Raw genomic sequence first — 17,753 nt, 5'->3', positions numbered from 1 at the left:
GTATCTGTAAAATAAGATTTCCAACAGCTACGGCATTAGAAAAAGATACATTTACCCTCTCAAGTTAAACAACTTACATAAATGTTAACAGCTCTGACTGCTTCTGTCACAAAGAAGCTTGAAAGAGTCCGATCACTTGCACTGTCATAGGAGTTTCATAGGCACACAATCCCTTTAACTTTTGACTGTTGCTGCTCTCAATATACAATGGCAATGCATACTTAAGTACATTTCTGGTCTTTTCTTTAACAGCATCTTAAGTTGGTGTTTATCTTTCAGAGTAGCGCTCTGCTGTAGTAGAGGTAGGTCACAGAAAGTCTTTAAAAGACTTGTGAAACTGTTTCAGCTGCGATCAAGCAGTTATCAGTGTTGTTAAATTCCCTCAGCCAGGGATCTATACTGTTGGCAGTTTATGCAGAGCAGCTTCCAGATTACATAGATAGATAGATAGATAGATAGTCTGTGCTCACGATTTATTGTACTTTCAGAATGAGGCCCCAGTGTTCGAAAGCCTGGTTTGTGCGCCCCCCTAACAGGATTGGTTTGGAAACTGGACAGATGGGACAGACCCATTCATGCTGCCCCTTAGTCTGTCACAGTTGCTTGGAGATATTAGGCTCCATGTGTGATGATTAATGGGTTCTTAACATCACGTCATTTGAACTTTTAACTGGGGTAGAGACTATTTGAGGACCGAAAAAAGCAGCCAGTGATAAATGCAAGTGCATTTACTCTGTAATGTCTGAAAGTGCATACAGTAGGGATTTTATCCCTTTGGGAGACTGGTTGGACTTCCAAATGTTGTTCAGTATGTAAAGTACTACTCTGCTGGGTCAAATGGGGAATCCTCTCTGCGAACCAGATAAGCTGTTTGGATTCCGAGTTGCTAAAGGATTCATTATATTTTCATACTTAAGAAATTGTCTTGGCATTTTTCTTCCCTGCATTAGTTTGTTTTTTTCTCCAGCTGAATGGCACCCAAAGTAAATATGTGGCATTTGTGCTGTAAATGGTGTAATTAAATTTGTCTCATACTAATAAATAATTTTTTTTTTTTTTTTTTTTTTTTTCTCTCACCTCACAGCAGCCATCTTGACAAGGCCTCTGGGTGTTTTTTTTGGGTTAAAAAGATCACATCAATACCTAAATGAATGCAGGAAGAGCTGTGACTACAATGTCTGAGTGTCAGAGTGTTGCCAAAGATTATCCTCGCTGCTCTTATGCTTTTTGACCAGTTTTGGTGAAAATAACCTCATATCTTAGGCTTATTTAGAGCAACTTCTGTGTCTGCCTCCACCGTCTCAAAACTTAACTGTAAGCTTGCGTCAATGCGATAAGATCACATGTCTGCCAGTCTGTCAGATGATTGGCTTTTTGTATGGAGGGAGGGCAGGTGGCGTTACGTAAGTCACCGAGAGCTTTTTATTAAGGATTCAGTATTGATTTTATCTGGTTATAGTCTCAATGAAAGAAGAAGGATTTACACGCCGTTGAATTTTGACCGTTTTAAAACTGTTTTGTGCTTGAGTCCATCCATCCAAACTCTGCTTATCTTACAGGTGAACCACGCAAGTTTGACCCAAACTTCAGAGGGCCCGTTCAGAAAAGGTACTCAACGTCACCACATCACATGTTTGATGCATGTAAACACATCACACACGTTTAAGAGGTTCTGGTTTGTTTTTATCACCTACTAAAAACCTTTTGAAAACAAGAGATTGAATTGAATTTACTTGTGTTTTATTAGGGTGTCAGCAGAACCCCAGAAAGCAAGATTTTCATAAGTTAGTGCTGTTTTGTAATTTAGAGGAGCTGACCCTCCAACATCTGACTCTTACATGAGTATGGATTTTTGCTCATTGTGTTATCATTTTGGCACATACCCCTGTCCTGGTGCAGGGAGATTGATTATTTGTCACGCTGCGTTAATAAAGATCGAGGCTTGAGTGCTGGCGGCTTTCTCCACTCCATCACGCAAATCAATGTTTATAAGTCAAGCTGGTGGCTGGAGTTAACCCAATGACACACATTAGGAGGAAAACAGTTCTAGTTTTCATTAGGGATGTGTGATATCTGATCTTCCAAGTTGATGTCAAAGATCTGAAAATAAACTGGTATACTATTTCTGTGGTACTAAAATTTGATTGGAAATGTACACAGGACGCTAATTTATCATTTATAATTTATTTAGTTTTTCATTTTCATAAAGCACAGTTGCTTTAAACATAGAAAACATCAAAGTGGCATGAACGTAGACCAAAAAACCCTTTGGAAAAACTTAGCGCTACGCTCTGAGGGGTTACAGATTATCGACTAGAGTGGACTAAAACTGATACATTTTTAAATCGATTCAGAATGACTTAACGTTTTCAAAGATACCTGATTTCTTTAGCTGAATAAGGGTGAAATTTCACAGTAAAGTACATTTTTGCAATAAACCCCAAGGTTGTCATCGTAGGCTTTTCTTGATGATTTGGTCATTATCTGAGGTTGTGTACGCTTTTATCTCTTTTATGTTCGACGGCAGTTTGGCAGGCTGCTGTGAAAGCATCTTACAGTCTTCTGGTGTCTCTGTAACCCGCCCTCTGCAGTCTGTTTCACTGATGCAGCTGAATGACCGCATTGAGGATACTTTGATGTTTCTCTGGCCCACAGGCTTCTCTTAATGAGAACTTGGAGAGGACCGACTCTGTGGTCGTCTTGTTTTCTTACAAGCTTAAAGGCTAAATGAAGTAACCTTATCTATTTATTGAGGAGTCATCTACAGGGCCGAACAGAAGTGGACATGTTGTTGTACCTGCTTCGCTATAGCTGTAAACAGAGACTATCAGTTAAAATATACACAATTGAGCTACACTAATGCAACTCCTTCTTTCAGTGTTCATTCAGAAGGTGGTTTAATCTAAACGTGCACATTAACTATAAGTCTAGTTGTCTCTCTAGTAGTTTTTGGCATGGGACATATCCCTTTTGTGTGCAAATCTGGACCTTTTTTCTTTGGACAAATGTTTATTACAAAGCAGGGTCAGTCTGGCATATTCACACCACAATGGCATGCACACTATTGTGTGGCATTTCTGCCATCTGTGACACCTTGGCTCCCACCGAATATCAGCCCTGCAAAAAATAATACTGATGCAAAAGTCTCCCGTTGCACTGACAAAGCTCCAACGTTTTCCTCTCCTCCAACTTTTCTCCTCCCTCTTTCAAAGCGGTATGCTTGCCAACACAGTACATAAGGACAATGCATTTGTCCCTTTCTAAATATGTGCAAGTGACATCAGAGGAGATGAGAAGTTTGGGAGTGAGGCCAGGTTGGAATCCAAATAAATGTTGTTTGTCTATGTTGTCCTGAGGTAAGAAAGCTAAGCCAAACTGTTCTCCTCTCCTTACTATGTCAGCATCCCTTCAACACTGACCTTTGCCAGCTTCAGGGGTGACTTTGTTTTAACGCTCTGGTGCTGTGCTTGCACTTTGTGAAAAAAAAAATAAAAATGCAGAAGTGTCTGTGTGAGGAGATGGAAAGTGCAAGAGATCCACGGTAACAATCACATTAAAGTGCAAGATAGGCAATCTCAGCTTGAGATGCCCAGCCCTCATATCTTTGTCTCTAATCACCTAGGATGTGGCTGAGAGATTGCCAACTTATTTACTAACTGAAGGTTGGAGAGGGATTTAAAGACGAGAAAAGCGACAATCACCATAGCAACCCGGATGGGTCTTTTTGAATGAAATGAAACGATACTCCCTTGTCTACCTTTTTGTTAATAATATCCACAATCTCAGCAACAGCTTTGCTGACAGCGTAGCAGGTTGTTTTTATACACCTCATAACCAGTGCCAGTGTAATGCTGAGACTGTCTTCACGAGGCAGGGCGGCACCCACTTAAGCAGACTTGTTTCTTACTTTTGTCCAAAATATAATCGCTGTACTTCCAGGAAAATTATGTGTTCATTGATATGTGTCACAAGTTCGAAAGCCTTATTTTTTTTTATGGCAGCAAGCTCCTCTTTAAGTCTAATGATTATTGAAACTACCACTTCATCCTAGGATCAGTTTCTCCAGTATTTTTTGGTCAATAAAATATCAGAAAATGTTAATAATATATTCTTCGAAGTTTATTAAAACCATTAAAACCAGCTAGTTTTATTTGACCAACACACCAGCACCCCAGACTATGTGCAAGGTCAGCGATCTTTTCAGCTGATTGATTAATACATTTATTAGGTCATTATTGCGCTACTACTTTCAGTCTTTTGTCAGCAGGTGTCAGTAATTTAGGTCTGATGTTGAGATGTTTCCATAAGAATACAGATCGCCCCTGGGTCAGTTATTGTAAGCTCTAGATGGGCTGCCCAGGTTATGTGAGGCAAAAACGGGTTTTCAATTTGCAAGTCTCTGCTGTCTTAGCACAATTCTGATAATGGGATGATAAGAGAGTCATTTTATTCTGAAATTGGAAAATGGAGAAGATTAGCACCCCAGCTGGGAGAAAATATTCCCGATCTTCAATATTGACAGATTAGGTGGACCAGTCTACCACAGCGGCTGATTAATATGCTTTAGATTGTAAGCGTTACTACAGCTCTAATGAAGGACCATAAAGATTTTCCATTAACCGCAGCCACATGTGCAGCTCAACAGCTCAAGATGGTTTGCACGCAAGCTTAAGTTACACCATTGACCCCTTATCTAAGAGGCTAAACTGAGCATAATGTTAAAAAAGTTGTTTTTAGAATAATAATGCATGCAATTGATTTGTTTACATAATCGTTATGTAAATGCCTCTGTGTCTATTTCAGCTATTTACCCACTTTATATGGGTTCTTCCCTCAGATTATGATGCACGTCCCTGCTCTCGACTCTATGGTCTGCTAGTTAATTGTGAATTGGTATTTTGGAGACTGAAGAGCAGCAGTGTCTATACAGCCATGAAGCCATGCTGCATACCAAACAAGCACAATTCACTGTTCAAAGAACTACACAGAGGAAAGACTGTCGCATCTCTGAGCTCGGGCCTCTCATTGACCTTGGCTTTGAAAGCTGGGGGAGATGAGTCTCAAGTCAGTTTCACAAGCATATGGCAGCAGGGGAAGGCTGCATATTGTCCATCCCTTGTATTTTACAAATGGGCATAGTGGTCTCGACGTGTCCTCGTTGGTGATTGGGTGTAGTACTTCAAGTCTGAATGGTTTTGAAAGCTTTTCTCAGGCTGGAAAGGAGGGTGAGTCAGCTTGTTATGCAGGATACACTTAAACAGTGAATAAAGACTGAGAGACATACTCTGAGATGCTGTTTTAGACTAGCAAGGCAACAGAGGAGAGAAAGTGAGAATCTTCAAATAGCTGTCTCTGTGCCTGTGGGACAGTTAACCCTGGCGAGGGGATTCACTGCAGTTTCTTTGAAAACACAGTATCCAGACTACATTTTGTTCTCAAGCAATTGCAGCATCTAAATGTAGAACTGTAATTCACGTGTCATAAATCGGCTCTCATAATTACCAGTTTAATCATGTAATAATTAAATATTGTTGTTTTTTTTCTTTTTCCTCTGGGGGATTTGTTAACGATCTTGTTATCTTGGATTTCCATGCCACTCGGTGTTCTTTATCATCACATCACATGTGTTTTGATTTACAGGAGCTGCACTGATGTGGTTTGCTGCGTTATCTTTGTCATCGTCATCCTTGGCTACATCGCTCTGGGTACCGTGGGTGAGTTTGCCTCATTGCTGGCGATTACATCACACAAAGTTTCCTAATGACAAATTTGAATTCACCACACACAGACGACGGGCTTCTCCTGTCCACAGGATACACCAGCACTTGTTCTTTAGTTTGTATTTTTGTGGCGGGGTTATTCAGCAAAGTGTCTGATTTTTTAAAGGTTGTGGGGAGATGAGCAGCACTGGGTAATTGATTTGATATTTGGGACTTCAACGTGTAGCTTGGACGGTGCATTCTGATTGTGTTTTTGACTTGAGATGAATAGATAACTACATCAGTTTTGGATCTCAGTCAAGTTTAAGATTTGGTTAAAAGTGATTCCATTTGACTCTTATTTAATTCAAATCTTTATGTTGCCTCTTGGTTCACAAAACATGATGGGGGGGACACTTGTATGCAGCTTTCCTTCTCTATTTTCTCCTTCCTCACTTTTTTCTTTTCCTTGTTTTACTTTTTCCTTATATTTCTTATTCAAATCTCACACTACGCCCGTTCTCAGATAGAAAACTTTTTATGTCAACCATTCCCGATGACACATTTAATTTATCTTTTCTTTGCACTCACACGTACGACTAAGTATATCTCAAAGAAGGGGCAGATGAACTCTTTGAGTTGTCATTCAAGAACTGCCTTCTGCAAACTTACTCTCAGCAAGCCTCAACCTGGGCACGGGAACAACTCACTGTTTCCCAATAACTTTTTTTTTTTTTTTTTTTTTTTTTTTTTAAAGCAGGGCCCATGAGGATCTATGGATCTGCCTTTAAATAGAAACTGACATATCTCCAGTCAGCTAAAAAAAAAGAAATCACAATGGTCTGTCTCCATGGTTTTCTTTTTTCTTTTTTGACTGGTTGTAGCTGGTTTATTGTCTTTACTGCGTTACGACATGTTCAAGAAAGTCTAAAATTAAGCACATTTACATGTGAAAAAATTGTGACTGGACCTTTAAAATGCATGGAAACATTGTATTGCTCCAGCATTCCATCTTTTTGGATCTCTTTGTAAAAGCAGTCAAGCGTATCTGTATATGTGAGCAGCAGAATTCCTGAGAATTTTACTCTAATTCACATATTTCTACGTTTCAGTCCATAGCTCAGTTCTGCTCCTGTGCATGCGAACCGTAGGACTGTTGCCTCATTAAAGCTGCAACCGTAGCTCATCTAAAATGTGCATGCAAACTGCGTGGAAATGTGAAAGCTATTAACATTCATGAGGGTTAATGCTACCCCTATCTAGAGTAACATTACGGGGCAAATTCAACTTGCTTGGGTTAAGTTGTTATCTTTTTGGGTGTCAATGTTTCTCCTTAATTAATATGCTTTCATGCAAATCAGACAAATTCATTTACATTGCTTATTTTGTTTTCACTCCTAGTTAGGAACGTACAGATGTGGCTTTGTATGGTTTGTACTACAGGACTCTCTTTAATCAAGCTATAGTTGAATAATATTGATATGATATGTATTTATAGATTTTCCTAAGAATAACTTAAGAACCAGCAGAATTGTTCATTTAGAATCGTAGCGACTCTGAAGGAGGGTAATGACTCGACCTCAACCTACGTCATTGGATAGAACAAGGGTGAGACGTCCCGAGACGAGACTGCACATGGGTCTGTGACTGCTGAGACTCTCAATTTTAGAGTTCGTACAGTTCTGATGAAAAGCAATTGTTGTGTGTTTTCAGCCTGGATCCACGGTGACCCCAGAAAGATTGTCTATCCAACCGACAGTCAGGGTCAGTTCTGTGGCCAGCAAAACACCTCCAATGCGTGAGTAGAAAATGATGTGCATCCTAAATCAGTGTACAGTGTGAAAAATCATGTATTGTCCAATTAGTCTGTCAGCTTTCCATTGTTATCTTTCCATTGGCTTTGACTCCAGCACAGTGCGCAAAGATGATTTGTGATTAATCCTGGCAAGTTTTACTGCACAACACAGTCTGCGTGTGTGTGTGCGTGTCAGTGTCTGTGTGTGTGTGCCCCGTAATGGACTTTTAGATCTGGCCAGTTTTAATTACCTCTTTGTCTTCATCTTCTTTATTTCAGAAACAAAGCCATATTGTTATACTTCAACATGCTGAAATGTGCCAATCCTGCAGTTTTAATTAACCTCCAGTGCCCTACGACCCAGGTAAGAGACCAAATGAAACCCTTTATAGCAACGCATTGTACAATCCTTCATGTTCCTCTGCAGTTGCTCCGCTATGCTCGATTATGCAAGATTGATAGGCATTCTCATTAAGAGGATGTTTTGCCTTCTTCAGCTCTGTGTCTCCAAGTGCCCTGACAGATTTGCCACTTTCCTGGATGCAAGGAATACCCCCACCTGGGAATATTACAAGCAATTCTGCAAACGAGGCTTTGTGCTTGGTAGTAAGGTGAGAGAAAGCAGTTGATGCTCAATTATCTTGTTTTATTTTTTTGTCTTTCAACAAGCTAGCTGAAAGTTGGATGGATTTTTCATCCATTATTCCTTTGAGACCGTGTCTAATACTAATAAAGAGCTAATTTGAACACGCTTTAGAAGACAGGCGGAAGTGAGATAGCAGCCACTCATGCACATCACGGCCCTTTTCTGTGAACTGGCAGCAGATCAGTGCTAATGACGCTATCATGATGCTGTGTTGGACTCAAAGTGCGTTGTGTGGGAACACCTTGCAGCCCAGTCATACTGTTAAAACCAAATCACAAATTTCACTTCCCACATCACCTCAAGGACGACAACGTTACATCAGAGAGGATTCAGCTAAAATGTCAAATCAGACTTTTTTTTCCGGTCCTTTTAGTCATTTAGTTATTCATTAGTCGTTTTGCTATTGGCTGCAAGATGTAAGTATTAACCATTAATGCAGTTAGATCTGTAAGATATTTTTGGAGAGAAAAAGCAATTAGTTTTTACAACTTCATTCAGTTTCCTGTCAAATGTACAGTTTAATTTATGGTACATTTGTATATGATATCCAAATAAGCTGAAAGTGAATATTCATATATTCATGACTATATGAATATTCGTTCAAACAAAACACTACATCCCAAAGAGAAATTATGTTATTGCAGTTTTTTTTGTTTTTGTTTCGCACAGATAAATCACTTGTTTTCAGATGTTTTAAACCTTGTCTCCTCTGTTTCCTCTTCAGACGGATATAGAGGTCTTACGTGATGAGGACTGCCCATCTATGATTGTGCCAAGCAGACCTTGTACGTGTACTTGAGAGCCCGGAAACATGCTGACACGCAATAAGTTATTATTTGTTTGCCATGCCACTAAGCAAAAAAAAAATTTTCCCAAATATGTTTCAGTCCTTCAGCGGTGCTTCCCCGATTTCGGTAGTAAAGATGGAGTTTTAACTATAGGCAATCAGACCATCTTCAAAGACGGTGACAACAACGAAAGAAGTGTCAACGACCTCAGAGAGGCTGCCAAGTAAGACCTGCTTCCCAGCCGCATGAATCTTTGCCTTAGTTGTCCAACAGGTTATACCTTAAGATTGAGATACGCTGCCATGTTTCTATGCACAGTGATTCATTATCTCCTTGTGGGAGAAAGGTGCTTTAAAACTATCACACTGTCAATAGGGATCCCAGCTCTGCACCCACAGAGCTCTGGACAGATAATATGGGGTATGTTGCTGATGCCCAAGAATGTGTTCACTCACATGTAAAGTAATGTGCATGTTTACTGCATTAATCTGCACCGTATGAACTTTAGGAGTACCTACAAGTTTGTGACAGCTGCTTTGTATGTCTGCACGTTGAGCTTTGAACTAGGCAAACCTCAGACAAGCAGAGAAATCATGTATTTAAACCAGTCAGTTGACTTTGTGAATATACATGATTCTGTGTTTGCTGCCGTCAAATTTTCTTCTCAATAAACTGCCTGGAAACACAATGCGATTTAATTGCCATGAGGGGAGAGGTCTCAATAAAGATTTATTTCAGCTTTTTAACTAAGCAAAGTACCCTTATGAAGACTAACCCTCCAAACTCTGCGGTTCATCAGGAAGAATCCATATCTATGTTCAGTCACCTGCATCAATGGGACAGGAGTTGGGACAGAAAAATTCAAGCATTTGTGGTTTAATCGACTAAGAATATAAAGTAATGTGCTGCCCCCTGGTGGTCATGAGGTTTCCTCCCTTGATTTACCACAGATGCTGCATAATATAAAATAAATTTAAAAAGAAAAAAATTCAAATTTCTTTAAATTCCTAAATTGTAACGAGTGATACTGTTGTGAATAGAATTTTTTTTTATTTTGTTGTAAATCCTCTTTAGAGTGACATATTAGTGCTTCTAAAGATGGTTTCAACATTGCAGCTCTTCAATTCTGACTTGTGTTGTTTATTTGAAGATAAATGATTACGATAGTATGAAGGCAAGTGAAGCTCTTTGCAAAACTCAAGCTGAGCTATTCCGTGTTACAAAATTGCTATCAACATTCAGTTTAACCCTCACAAGTTTATGGTCTGATTGTCTGTGATATACAGTAGTCAGTGAATATTACAGACATACATAGATGGGTTCTTGATATATCATATTCATCACAGTGTGCAAAGGCACCAAATCACTATACCATTAACTGCCCAACTGTTTGAGCTATTGCTCCGCAGTGCTTCAGTAAGTTCCCTATTTTCTGACTTTTTTTTCATATTTGTTTTCCAGACTGCCACTCACTGATGAGCCGCTTCTAGAGCTGAGATAATCAAAGCATTTTGAAATTGTATGAATCTTTGTTTCAAAAGAGGAGCATCAAAGATAAATCAAGAGTCAAAATGTTTTTGAGAAGTCCTCATAAACCGCTAACACAAACTCGCACCGTTCCTCTCTGTGTTGTTATCCCCTTCTGACCTTTATGTCTCACCTTGCTACTCCATCACAGAAGTATTGCCAATCTGCTGAATGCCAAAGAAGTTGGGATGAAGATCTTCGAGGATTATGCAAATTCCTGGATATGGATCCTCATGTAAGCATTTTTTTTGTTTGTTTGTTTTGGTTCTTACCAAGAATTAAATGCTCCTCTGTGGTTGGGTAAGATTCTCCGATCCATCAGTGAAATAACAAGGAGGGGGATTTCAGTCTCAACATTTAGACGGATGGCATCATATTATCTTCTTGCGTTATTTGAACCTTGGATGAAGAATTCATGGTTAACTCAATGACTACAAGCTTCCCAGTCCCCAAGGCTGTGTGACGCTATCCCCAAATCATAGCATTTTCACCTAAATGCCTCACAATTGGGATGAGGTTCCCGTCCTTAAAAGCTGTCTTTTATCTCCATCAAATGTTTCTGCTGTTATAATGGATAACATAACTGTCTTTGATTTATCTGTTCAGAGCTCATTGTTTCAAAAGTCCAGTCTTTGCCATGGAGTGCATTTGTAACTGTAATGTTGAGAATAAAGACCCTTTTCCAGCCTTGTCTTCCTCTGGCAGTTCAAATGTGTTCAATCTCTTGTCATTTTAGACATAACGCAAGTCAAATTGGTTACTTGAATGCAACTACCAAATGTTGATGTTGTTCTCCATGTAAAAGGACTATAAAGATATTGTTCTGGTTTTATGGACCGTGCACTTAAAAGAACTTAAGGGATGCAGGTGTTTTTCCTCCATGTGACTGATTTGTTTCTATACGAACAAAAAAAGAGAGGATGAGTATGGTATTTATTTAGTATTTTTTACATGACAGTATGTATTCATGTTGTTGCAGAGGTCTGGTAATATCAATGGTGGTCAGCCTGCTCTTCATCCTTCTGCTGCGCTACATTGCTGGTGTAATAGTGTGGCTCATCATTTTTTGTGTCATCACTGCAGTCGGCTATGGTGAGTGTGCATACTCAACACATTACCATGTAGTGCCCATGTTGTTTTCATTTGATTTTTATCTATTTTTTTACATTTCTGCTGTGAAAAGTTCGGCTCTCACGGTAAACTCGCAGGTTTTACACTTATCCTAGTTTTGTCCGTCCTTCTCTCTCGCTCTCCCTCTCTCAGGTATCTGGCACTGTCACTGGGAGTACAGCACGCTGAGCAAGAAGCCGCATGCTAACGTCACCATCGCTGATATTGGCTTCCACACAGATCTCAGAGTTTATCTTCAACACAGCCAGACATGGTTCATCTTCAGTAAGTTGTCATCCGTCACCATTAGCTTTAACACTTTTTTTTTTTTTTTTTTAAGATTTTAATCTGATCTACAAGTTTCATAACGTATCTGTGGGATTCTGGTTTCTGCCTGTGTAGAAAAAACCAAACAAAAAGTATTAACGTATTATTATCACTGGTTGTTCTCTTACACACATTTAAACTTTCTTTGAAGCGTGTACGCTCAGTCAAACAAACAGGAGAAACAGTTTTCCATCGTCAGTCATTGCGTGTTCGGGTGCAGTGGCCACTCTTGTTGCCCCAGCTGCAGCATCCTCAGTAAAAAGTAAAAAACCCGGATGTTGAGTTCCAATCAATGCTGTGCCAAGTCAGGGCTGATTTAAAAACCAATGGCTAGTGCGCTTTCACTAACATACTTACATTTTTTTCATTGGTCTAAAAAGACAGATAATAGCAGGTTTTTACTGTGAATCCCAAACCCACGTTCTCTTGATAGAGTAAGAAGTTAGTCGCAGTGATTATAAGAAGAACTTCGATGATGATGATGGATGAATGAAAAGATTAAAATATGTGAATATACTGTTCATGTATGTTTAGAACCGTTTGCTGTATACTCCTTGACTTGACATTTTGTTTTGTAGTGATCTCGCTCTCTGTTGTTGAGGGCATCATCGTGATTATACTGATATTTCTGAGGTCGAGGCTGAGCATCGCAATTGCGCTACTGAAGGAGGGAAGCAAGTGAGTATGGGTAAAACTTCTGTCCATTGAATTGTGTGTTTGACCTTTTTTTTTTTTTTTTTAATGCGTAAAATGATTGCTTTTGTTTCCAGGGCCATCAGCTACATCATGTCCACTCTCTTCTACCCTCTCATCACCTTCTTTCTTCTGGCCATCTGCATAGCTTACGCCACAGTCACAGCAGTGTATCCTTCTGACTGCTTCGACACTGAAGTGGAGGAAGTCTGCTTCTTTTTGCAGTTTGTGGCGGTTCGGCTGTAGAAGCTTTACATCGGATCCATGAGCACTGTCCACACCGCTTCCGTCTGAAGTTGTTCTTGTGTGTTGGAAGTGTCCCACTTTGTTATCCTCAACAAGTTTGTCTTCAGCTTCTTGGCATCTTCGGGTAATGCGGTCTACAAGGTGACACCTGCTGACGATCAGTGCATGTATGCAAACCAAACATGCAATCCAGAGGTGAGCACCACCTTCTCACACACCGTGTAATACAATGTGTTGAAGAAATACTTTGTCTGTCAAGAATATGCGTGTTTATGTCGAAATGTTTTGTTCATAGAAAAACACAACTATGACTGTTTGTTTTATGTCTTTTTTACAAATCGAGGTAATTACTCTGCCCTTCTCTCTGAGCAAAATAGGTACTTGTCAGAATTTTTTCATCCCACACAAGCTGCCATCGGTTAAATTGACTTAAACAGCAAGTAGGTTGAATAGATTAGATGTCTTAATGGGAAATAAAGTTCAGTTTGTGGCTCTCAGCAGTGAGTCAGTCAGCCTGCCTGGTTTTCTGTACAAGGTCTCATGCGTCTAAAAGGATCCATATGCAATGATATCACTCTGTGTTTTAATAAATGCAGGATCAAGTCAAAGCCATTCATTTTGGAAATTCACTCTTTCCCCGGGCACACAGTTACAGAAGTTAAGAGGAGAAAAGTTCTGCCAGTTTGTCCTTGAGTGGCTGGATTGTTATGACCATTTGACTGAGCATCACAATAAATCTGTTGCCTTTCTTCCAGACTTTCAGTCAGAGCAACTTTACCAAAGCTTGCCCTGGTTCCCAGTGCATGTTTGCCTTCTACGGTGGGGAGAGTGTGTACCACAGCCACATCTTACTCCTCCATCTGTGTAACCTGTTTGTGTTCCTCTGGCTGATCAACTTTACCCTCGCCCTGGGCCAGTGCACCCTGGCCGGGGCTTTCGCCTCTTACTATTGGGCCCTGAAGAAGCCCAACGACATCCCGGCCTGCACACTGTACTCCTCGTTCAGCAGAGCCATACGGTGGGTTTCCCAGATGTCATATTTTGCTGTATGGCAGATTTAGAGTTGATAACTTTTTGTTGTTGTTACTATTTTTGAGGGTTTCTTGATAACCAGCCCACAAATGCATTCCAAAGATCAAAGTTGAACAAGTCAGAATTGAATAAGACAAAAACAGCTCATCTGAGTTGGCAGAAGTTTGTGCTCTTAAGCAATATTCTGTTTTCTTGCCTCGCAGTTATCACACGGGCTCTCTGGCCTTCGGCTCACTGATCCTCGCCTTGGTGCAGATGGTCCGAATTGTTCTTGAATACTTGGATCACAAACTGAGGGGCAAGTTCACTCTTTCACTGATGATCTTTCTCTCTCTAAATTCATTGATAATTTACTAATGTTGACGATCCCTGTTATTTTCCCAGGTTCTCAAAATGCTTTTGCACGATTCTTGCTTTGCTGCCTTAAGGGCTGCTTCTGGTGCTTGGAACATTTCATCAAGTTTATGAACAGAAATGCATACATCATGGTGAGTTATTTCCAATTGTAGTGTTGACCCGTTTATCGGTGGTATCTGTTAGACATGTAGCTGCAAACTCACCGAGCTTGCCCTTCTGCCCGTCTACTTTGTTCTCACCAACAGATAGCAATATACGGAAAGAACTTCTGCTCATCTTCCAAGGAAGCTTTCTTCCTCTTGATGAGGAATGTCGTTCGGTAAATCCTTGTTCACTTCAAGATCCACATGTCTTAAAGTCTCAGCAGCAGGGCACTTCTTGGCATACTCTTATCATTAAGTTCCATTCTTTAATTATGATGTTTTTAACTGGCTACATATTGCTAGGACAACAAAGAAATAACTGTTTCCAGCAGGTGCACATACTTCTAAATCAACCCACTTGACAATGTGCACTAGATGGTGATTGCTGTCACTTACATGTCTCTTGAATCTGTGTGCCGCAGTGCATGACAGCGCCCTCTCTATCCTCTTTCTTTTAAGGGTGGCTGTCCTGGACAAAGTCACAGACTTTCTATTGTTCCTGGGAAAACTGCTGGTTTCAGGAGGCGTTGGTGAGTTTCATTTCAGTCGCACTGTCTGAATAATGAGTAATTAATCCTAATCCCTGTTGTATTTCTGACATTATAAGTCGAATGTTACTGCAAAATAGTAATTCGATCTAATCTTAAGTTTGATGAGAGCTTGATTTAAGCATCCAATTTCATTTTAGCAGTTACACGACCTGAATGCCTCTGGAAAAATAGTGTTACAATGTATTCATGACGTTGTCTAAGGTCAAACAGTGCCTTATTTGCTCTTAAATTACGCCATTTTATTAACTGATCCGATTTTTTTTTTTTTTTTTTTTTTTTTTTTTTTATCTGAATGTACCAAATCAAGTTTGTATTGTATAAGCCTGTCGTTTTAATGAATTCTCTTGGGCACCATATTTCAAAAAGCAGACATATCTCTATACTTCTTTTGAAATCTTTGAAGGGTTAAAACGTGTTGATATGTTTATATCTCAGGTCACTTTTTTTTTCTTTTTAATTTTTCTAGGGGTCCTTGCATTTTTCTTCTTCTCACAAAAAATACCAGGTTTGCAAGAAGAGGTGCCGATGCTGAATTACAGTTGGGTCCCCCTTGTGGTAAGTAGTTAAAGTACTCCTAAAAGCAGTAACAGGGTCGCTGGTATAAGAGTTGCTTTTGATTTAGCTTGTTTTCTGACTTGGATTGTTCAGTGTGCACACAAAGGACTTCATTGTAACTCAATCCTTATGAATTTCATTCAGAACCTTCTACAGTGTTGGTTACGTTGTAAATCAGTTCATATATTTTGTATCTGTCTCAGTCACTGCCTTTAAGCTCTATTTGTAATTTGTTCCAAATAAAGAAGTTTTTAAGATGCCATTAAGATGCTTTTGGAGCATTAGTTTTACCATAATACCCATATTAACTTTGCTGCTTTTTCCTCCTTTATATGTATAATCATCAACATTCTTTGGTGTGTGTTGGAATGCTTCATTTTGTTTCACAGTGATACAGAAATGCATGCATGAAGCTGATCATGTAAAACCTAAAACTTCTGTCTTCTTTTAGACGGTGATATTTGGATCCTACATGATTGCAAATGGCTTTTTTAACATCTATGCCATGTGTGTGGACACGCTGTTCCTGTGCTTTTGTAAGTATGCTTCTTTATTTTTTTTGTCCCCCAATACACGCCGATTCATAATGAAATTACAGGTACCATGCACCGCGCTCATGGAAGAACATCTAACATCAAGCAGCATGTCAGCAATTTACAATCACACTTTCTATCTTAAATACCGTCTCTAAATTCTAATAACAAGTGCTTCCTGTTCAGTCCCTGTTTCAGCTATCTTTTCTGCCATGTCTTTGTGTTTTTATCTCTACTAAGCATTTGCCTTTCTTTCTCTTTCCGGCTATCTCTTGTGCACTATCTGCTAACCTCGCTGCTCTACTGTGCCCGGACCTGGTTTCAGGTGAAGACTTGGAGAGGAACAATGGTTCTTCCTCCAGGCCCTACTACATGTCTGCCGGCCTGCACAAGATCCTGCGCAAAGGGGAAGAGCGTGCCACATCTTGTGCTTCCTCCTGAGCGATGTGCAGCCATTTTTCCCGAACTGTTGACTCTCTGACTCGCTTCTCCATATCTGCTCTATGTGTGGGGTTTCAGAGCAAGTACTGTAGGGCTAAACATCCAAACTGGATGTATCCCAGCCTGGTCAGGGATGACTTGGACATGAAAGGATATGTTGTTACTTCACATCCTCACAGAAAAGGCACAGACTCTGGAGAAAAAAAGAAAAGAAAAAAAAAGACTGTTTACTTCCTCTTTTGCGCCAACTCTGACACTTGCCTTTTTGTCCGCTTCACTTCTGCCCCCTGTGTCTTTTTTCCTCTCTGTATTCTCTGCTGACCTCTGCCTTACCGACAGGGTACCGATATGCAGGACCGACGCACAACCTGAGAGAAAAATGACGCAACGTCTTTTACACAAACAAACATGAGGACCTTAGGTTGTACAGATGGCTTCAGACTGAGGCATAAGCCGTCACCCTGACAAAGTGGCGGACTTTTGGGGCTCCTCTTTTGTCGCACTTTGGTCTTCTAGTGTAAAATCGAATTCTGTGTGCACTTTCACACACAGGAGAAGAACCACGCGATTTATTTCTTCTGTGTAGCATGATTATTTTGCCGGCCGTTGATGTTCACCATTGCTTTTGTAGGTTGCTTTAATCCATCTTATTTATACTAACACAAACGCACAGGTCGAAAAAAGCTTGTGCGGATCCTGCCGCTAGCCGAGCAGGTTATTTATTGATTATTTCCAGCTGCGCAGTCATTTTCATCATGCCCCCCAGATGTACTGTAAAACAGACAAAGACTTTGTGAGAGGTCGAGACGTAGTTATTGCTTAAGATCTGGAGAAAACCTGAGTGTGTTCGGGAAACGTCTTGACTGCAGCCGTAAGTTTACGTGCCTAGTTGTTGGGAAAAAGGGAAAAAAAAGAAAAAAGAATTACAAATGTGTTCCTCCTGCTTCGTGGTTTTAGACCCAACACTAGGGAATCTTTGCGATACGGTTTATAAAAGGATGTCAAAGCCATTTTTGGTAAAAAAGTTTTTTATTGAATGGTTCGGATGTCGTGCTGTTTTAATACTAAGTATAACACACGTCGGTCTGGAGGTTATTCAGTGTTGTTTTTGTACAGGGTAAAAACTTTTTCTTTTCTTTTCTTTCTTTTTTTTAAATCAATGAATCCAATGAAAATGTGAATCTTTGTTTTTGAATAAACTTAAATGTTTGAAGTGTTTGTCCCGTGCTTTTCAGATGTTTATCGAAACATTGGAGAACATCGTAAGTGTCTTTTATACGCGCAACGTTGATTCATTGAATGATTCTTTC

The 17,753-nt window shown here is 39.9% G+C and overlaps 1 protein-coding gene across 2 annotated transcripts in view; it reads left to right on the top strand.

Annotated features, from left to right (window-relative positions):
- Positions 1–17,753, top strand: part of slc44a5b (solute carrier family 44 member 5b) — a 32,612-nt gene that overhangs the window by 12,555 nt on the left and 2,304 nt on the right. Inside the window, exons 2-22 of one of the 2 annotated variants that reach the window (XM_075485218.1) lie at positions 1,560–1,608; positions 5,641–5,714; positions 7,413–7,497; positions 7,774–7,858; positions 7,992–8,105; positions 8,865–8,925; positions 9,028–9,151; positions 10,607–10,690; positions 11,435–11,547; positions 11,719–11,850; positions 12,471–12,570; positions 12,663–12,755; positions 12,939–13,026; positions 13,587–13,849; positions 14,067–14,161; positions 14,248–14,351; positions 14,466–14,539; positions 14,823–14,893; positions 15,381–15,469; positions 15,921–16,005; positions 16,328–17,656. In XM_075485218.1, coding sequence (XP_075341333.1) covers positions 1,560–1,608; positions 5,641–5,714; positions 7,413–7,497; positions 7,774–7,858; positions 7,992–8,105; positions 8,865–8,925; positions 9,028–9,151; positions 10,607–10,690; positions 11,435–11,547; positions 11,719–11,850; positions 12,471–12,570; positions 12,663–12,755; positions 12,939–13,026; positions 13,587–13,849; positions 14,067–14,161; positions 14,248–14,351; positions 14,466–14,539; positions 14,823–14,893; positions 15,381–15,469; positions 15,921–16,005; positions 16,328–16,443 — 2,099 coding nt within the window. In that variant the 3' untranslated portion in view covers positions 16,444–17,656. Of the gene's footprint in view, positions 1–1,559; positions 1,609–5,640; positions 5,715–7,412; positions 7,498–7,773; positions 7,859–7,991; positions 8,106–8,864; positions 8,926–9,027; positions 9,152–10,606; positions 10,691–11,434; positions 11,548–11,718; positions 11,851–12,470; positions 12,571–12,662; positions 12,756–12,938; positions 13,027–13,586; positions 13,850–14,066; positions 14,162–14,247; positions 14,352–14,465; positions 14,540–14,822; positions 14,894–15,380; positions 15,470–15,920; positions 16,006–16,327; positions 17,657–17,753 lie in introns of those variants that run through there. The other variant, XM_075485219.1, reaches the window with a different exon arrangement.

Source organism: Odontesthes bonariensis, chromosome 15 (genome assembly GCF_027942865.1).
Source record: "Odontesthes bonariensis isolate fOdoBon6 chromosome 15, fOdoBon6.hap1, whole genome shotgun sequence".
Taxonomy (NCBI): domain Eukaryota; kingdom Metazoa; phylum Chordata; class Actinopteri; order Atheriniformes; family Atherinopsidae; genus Odontesthes; species Odontesthes bonariensis.
This window is presented reverse-complemented; position numbering and strand designations above follow the sequence as displayed.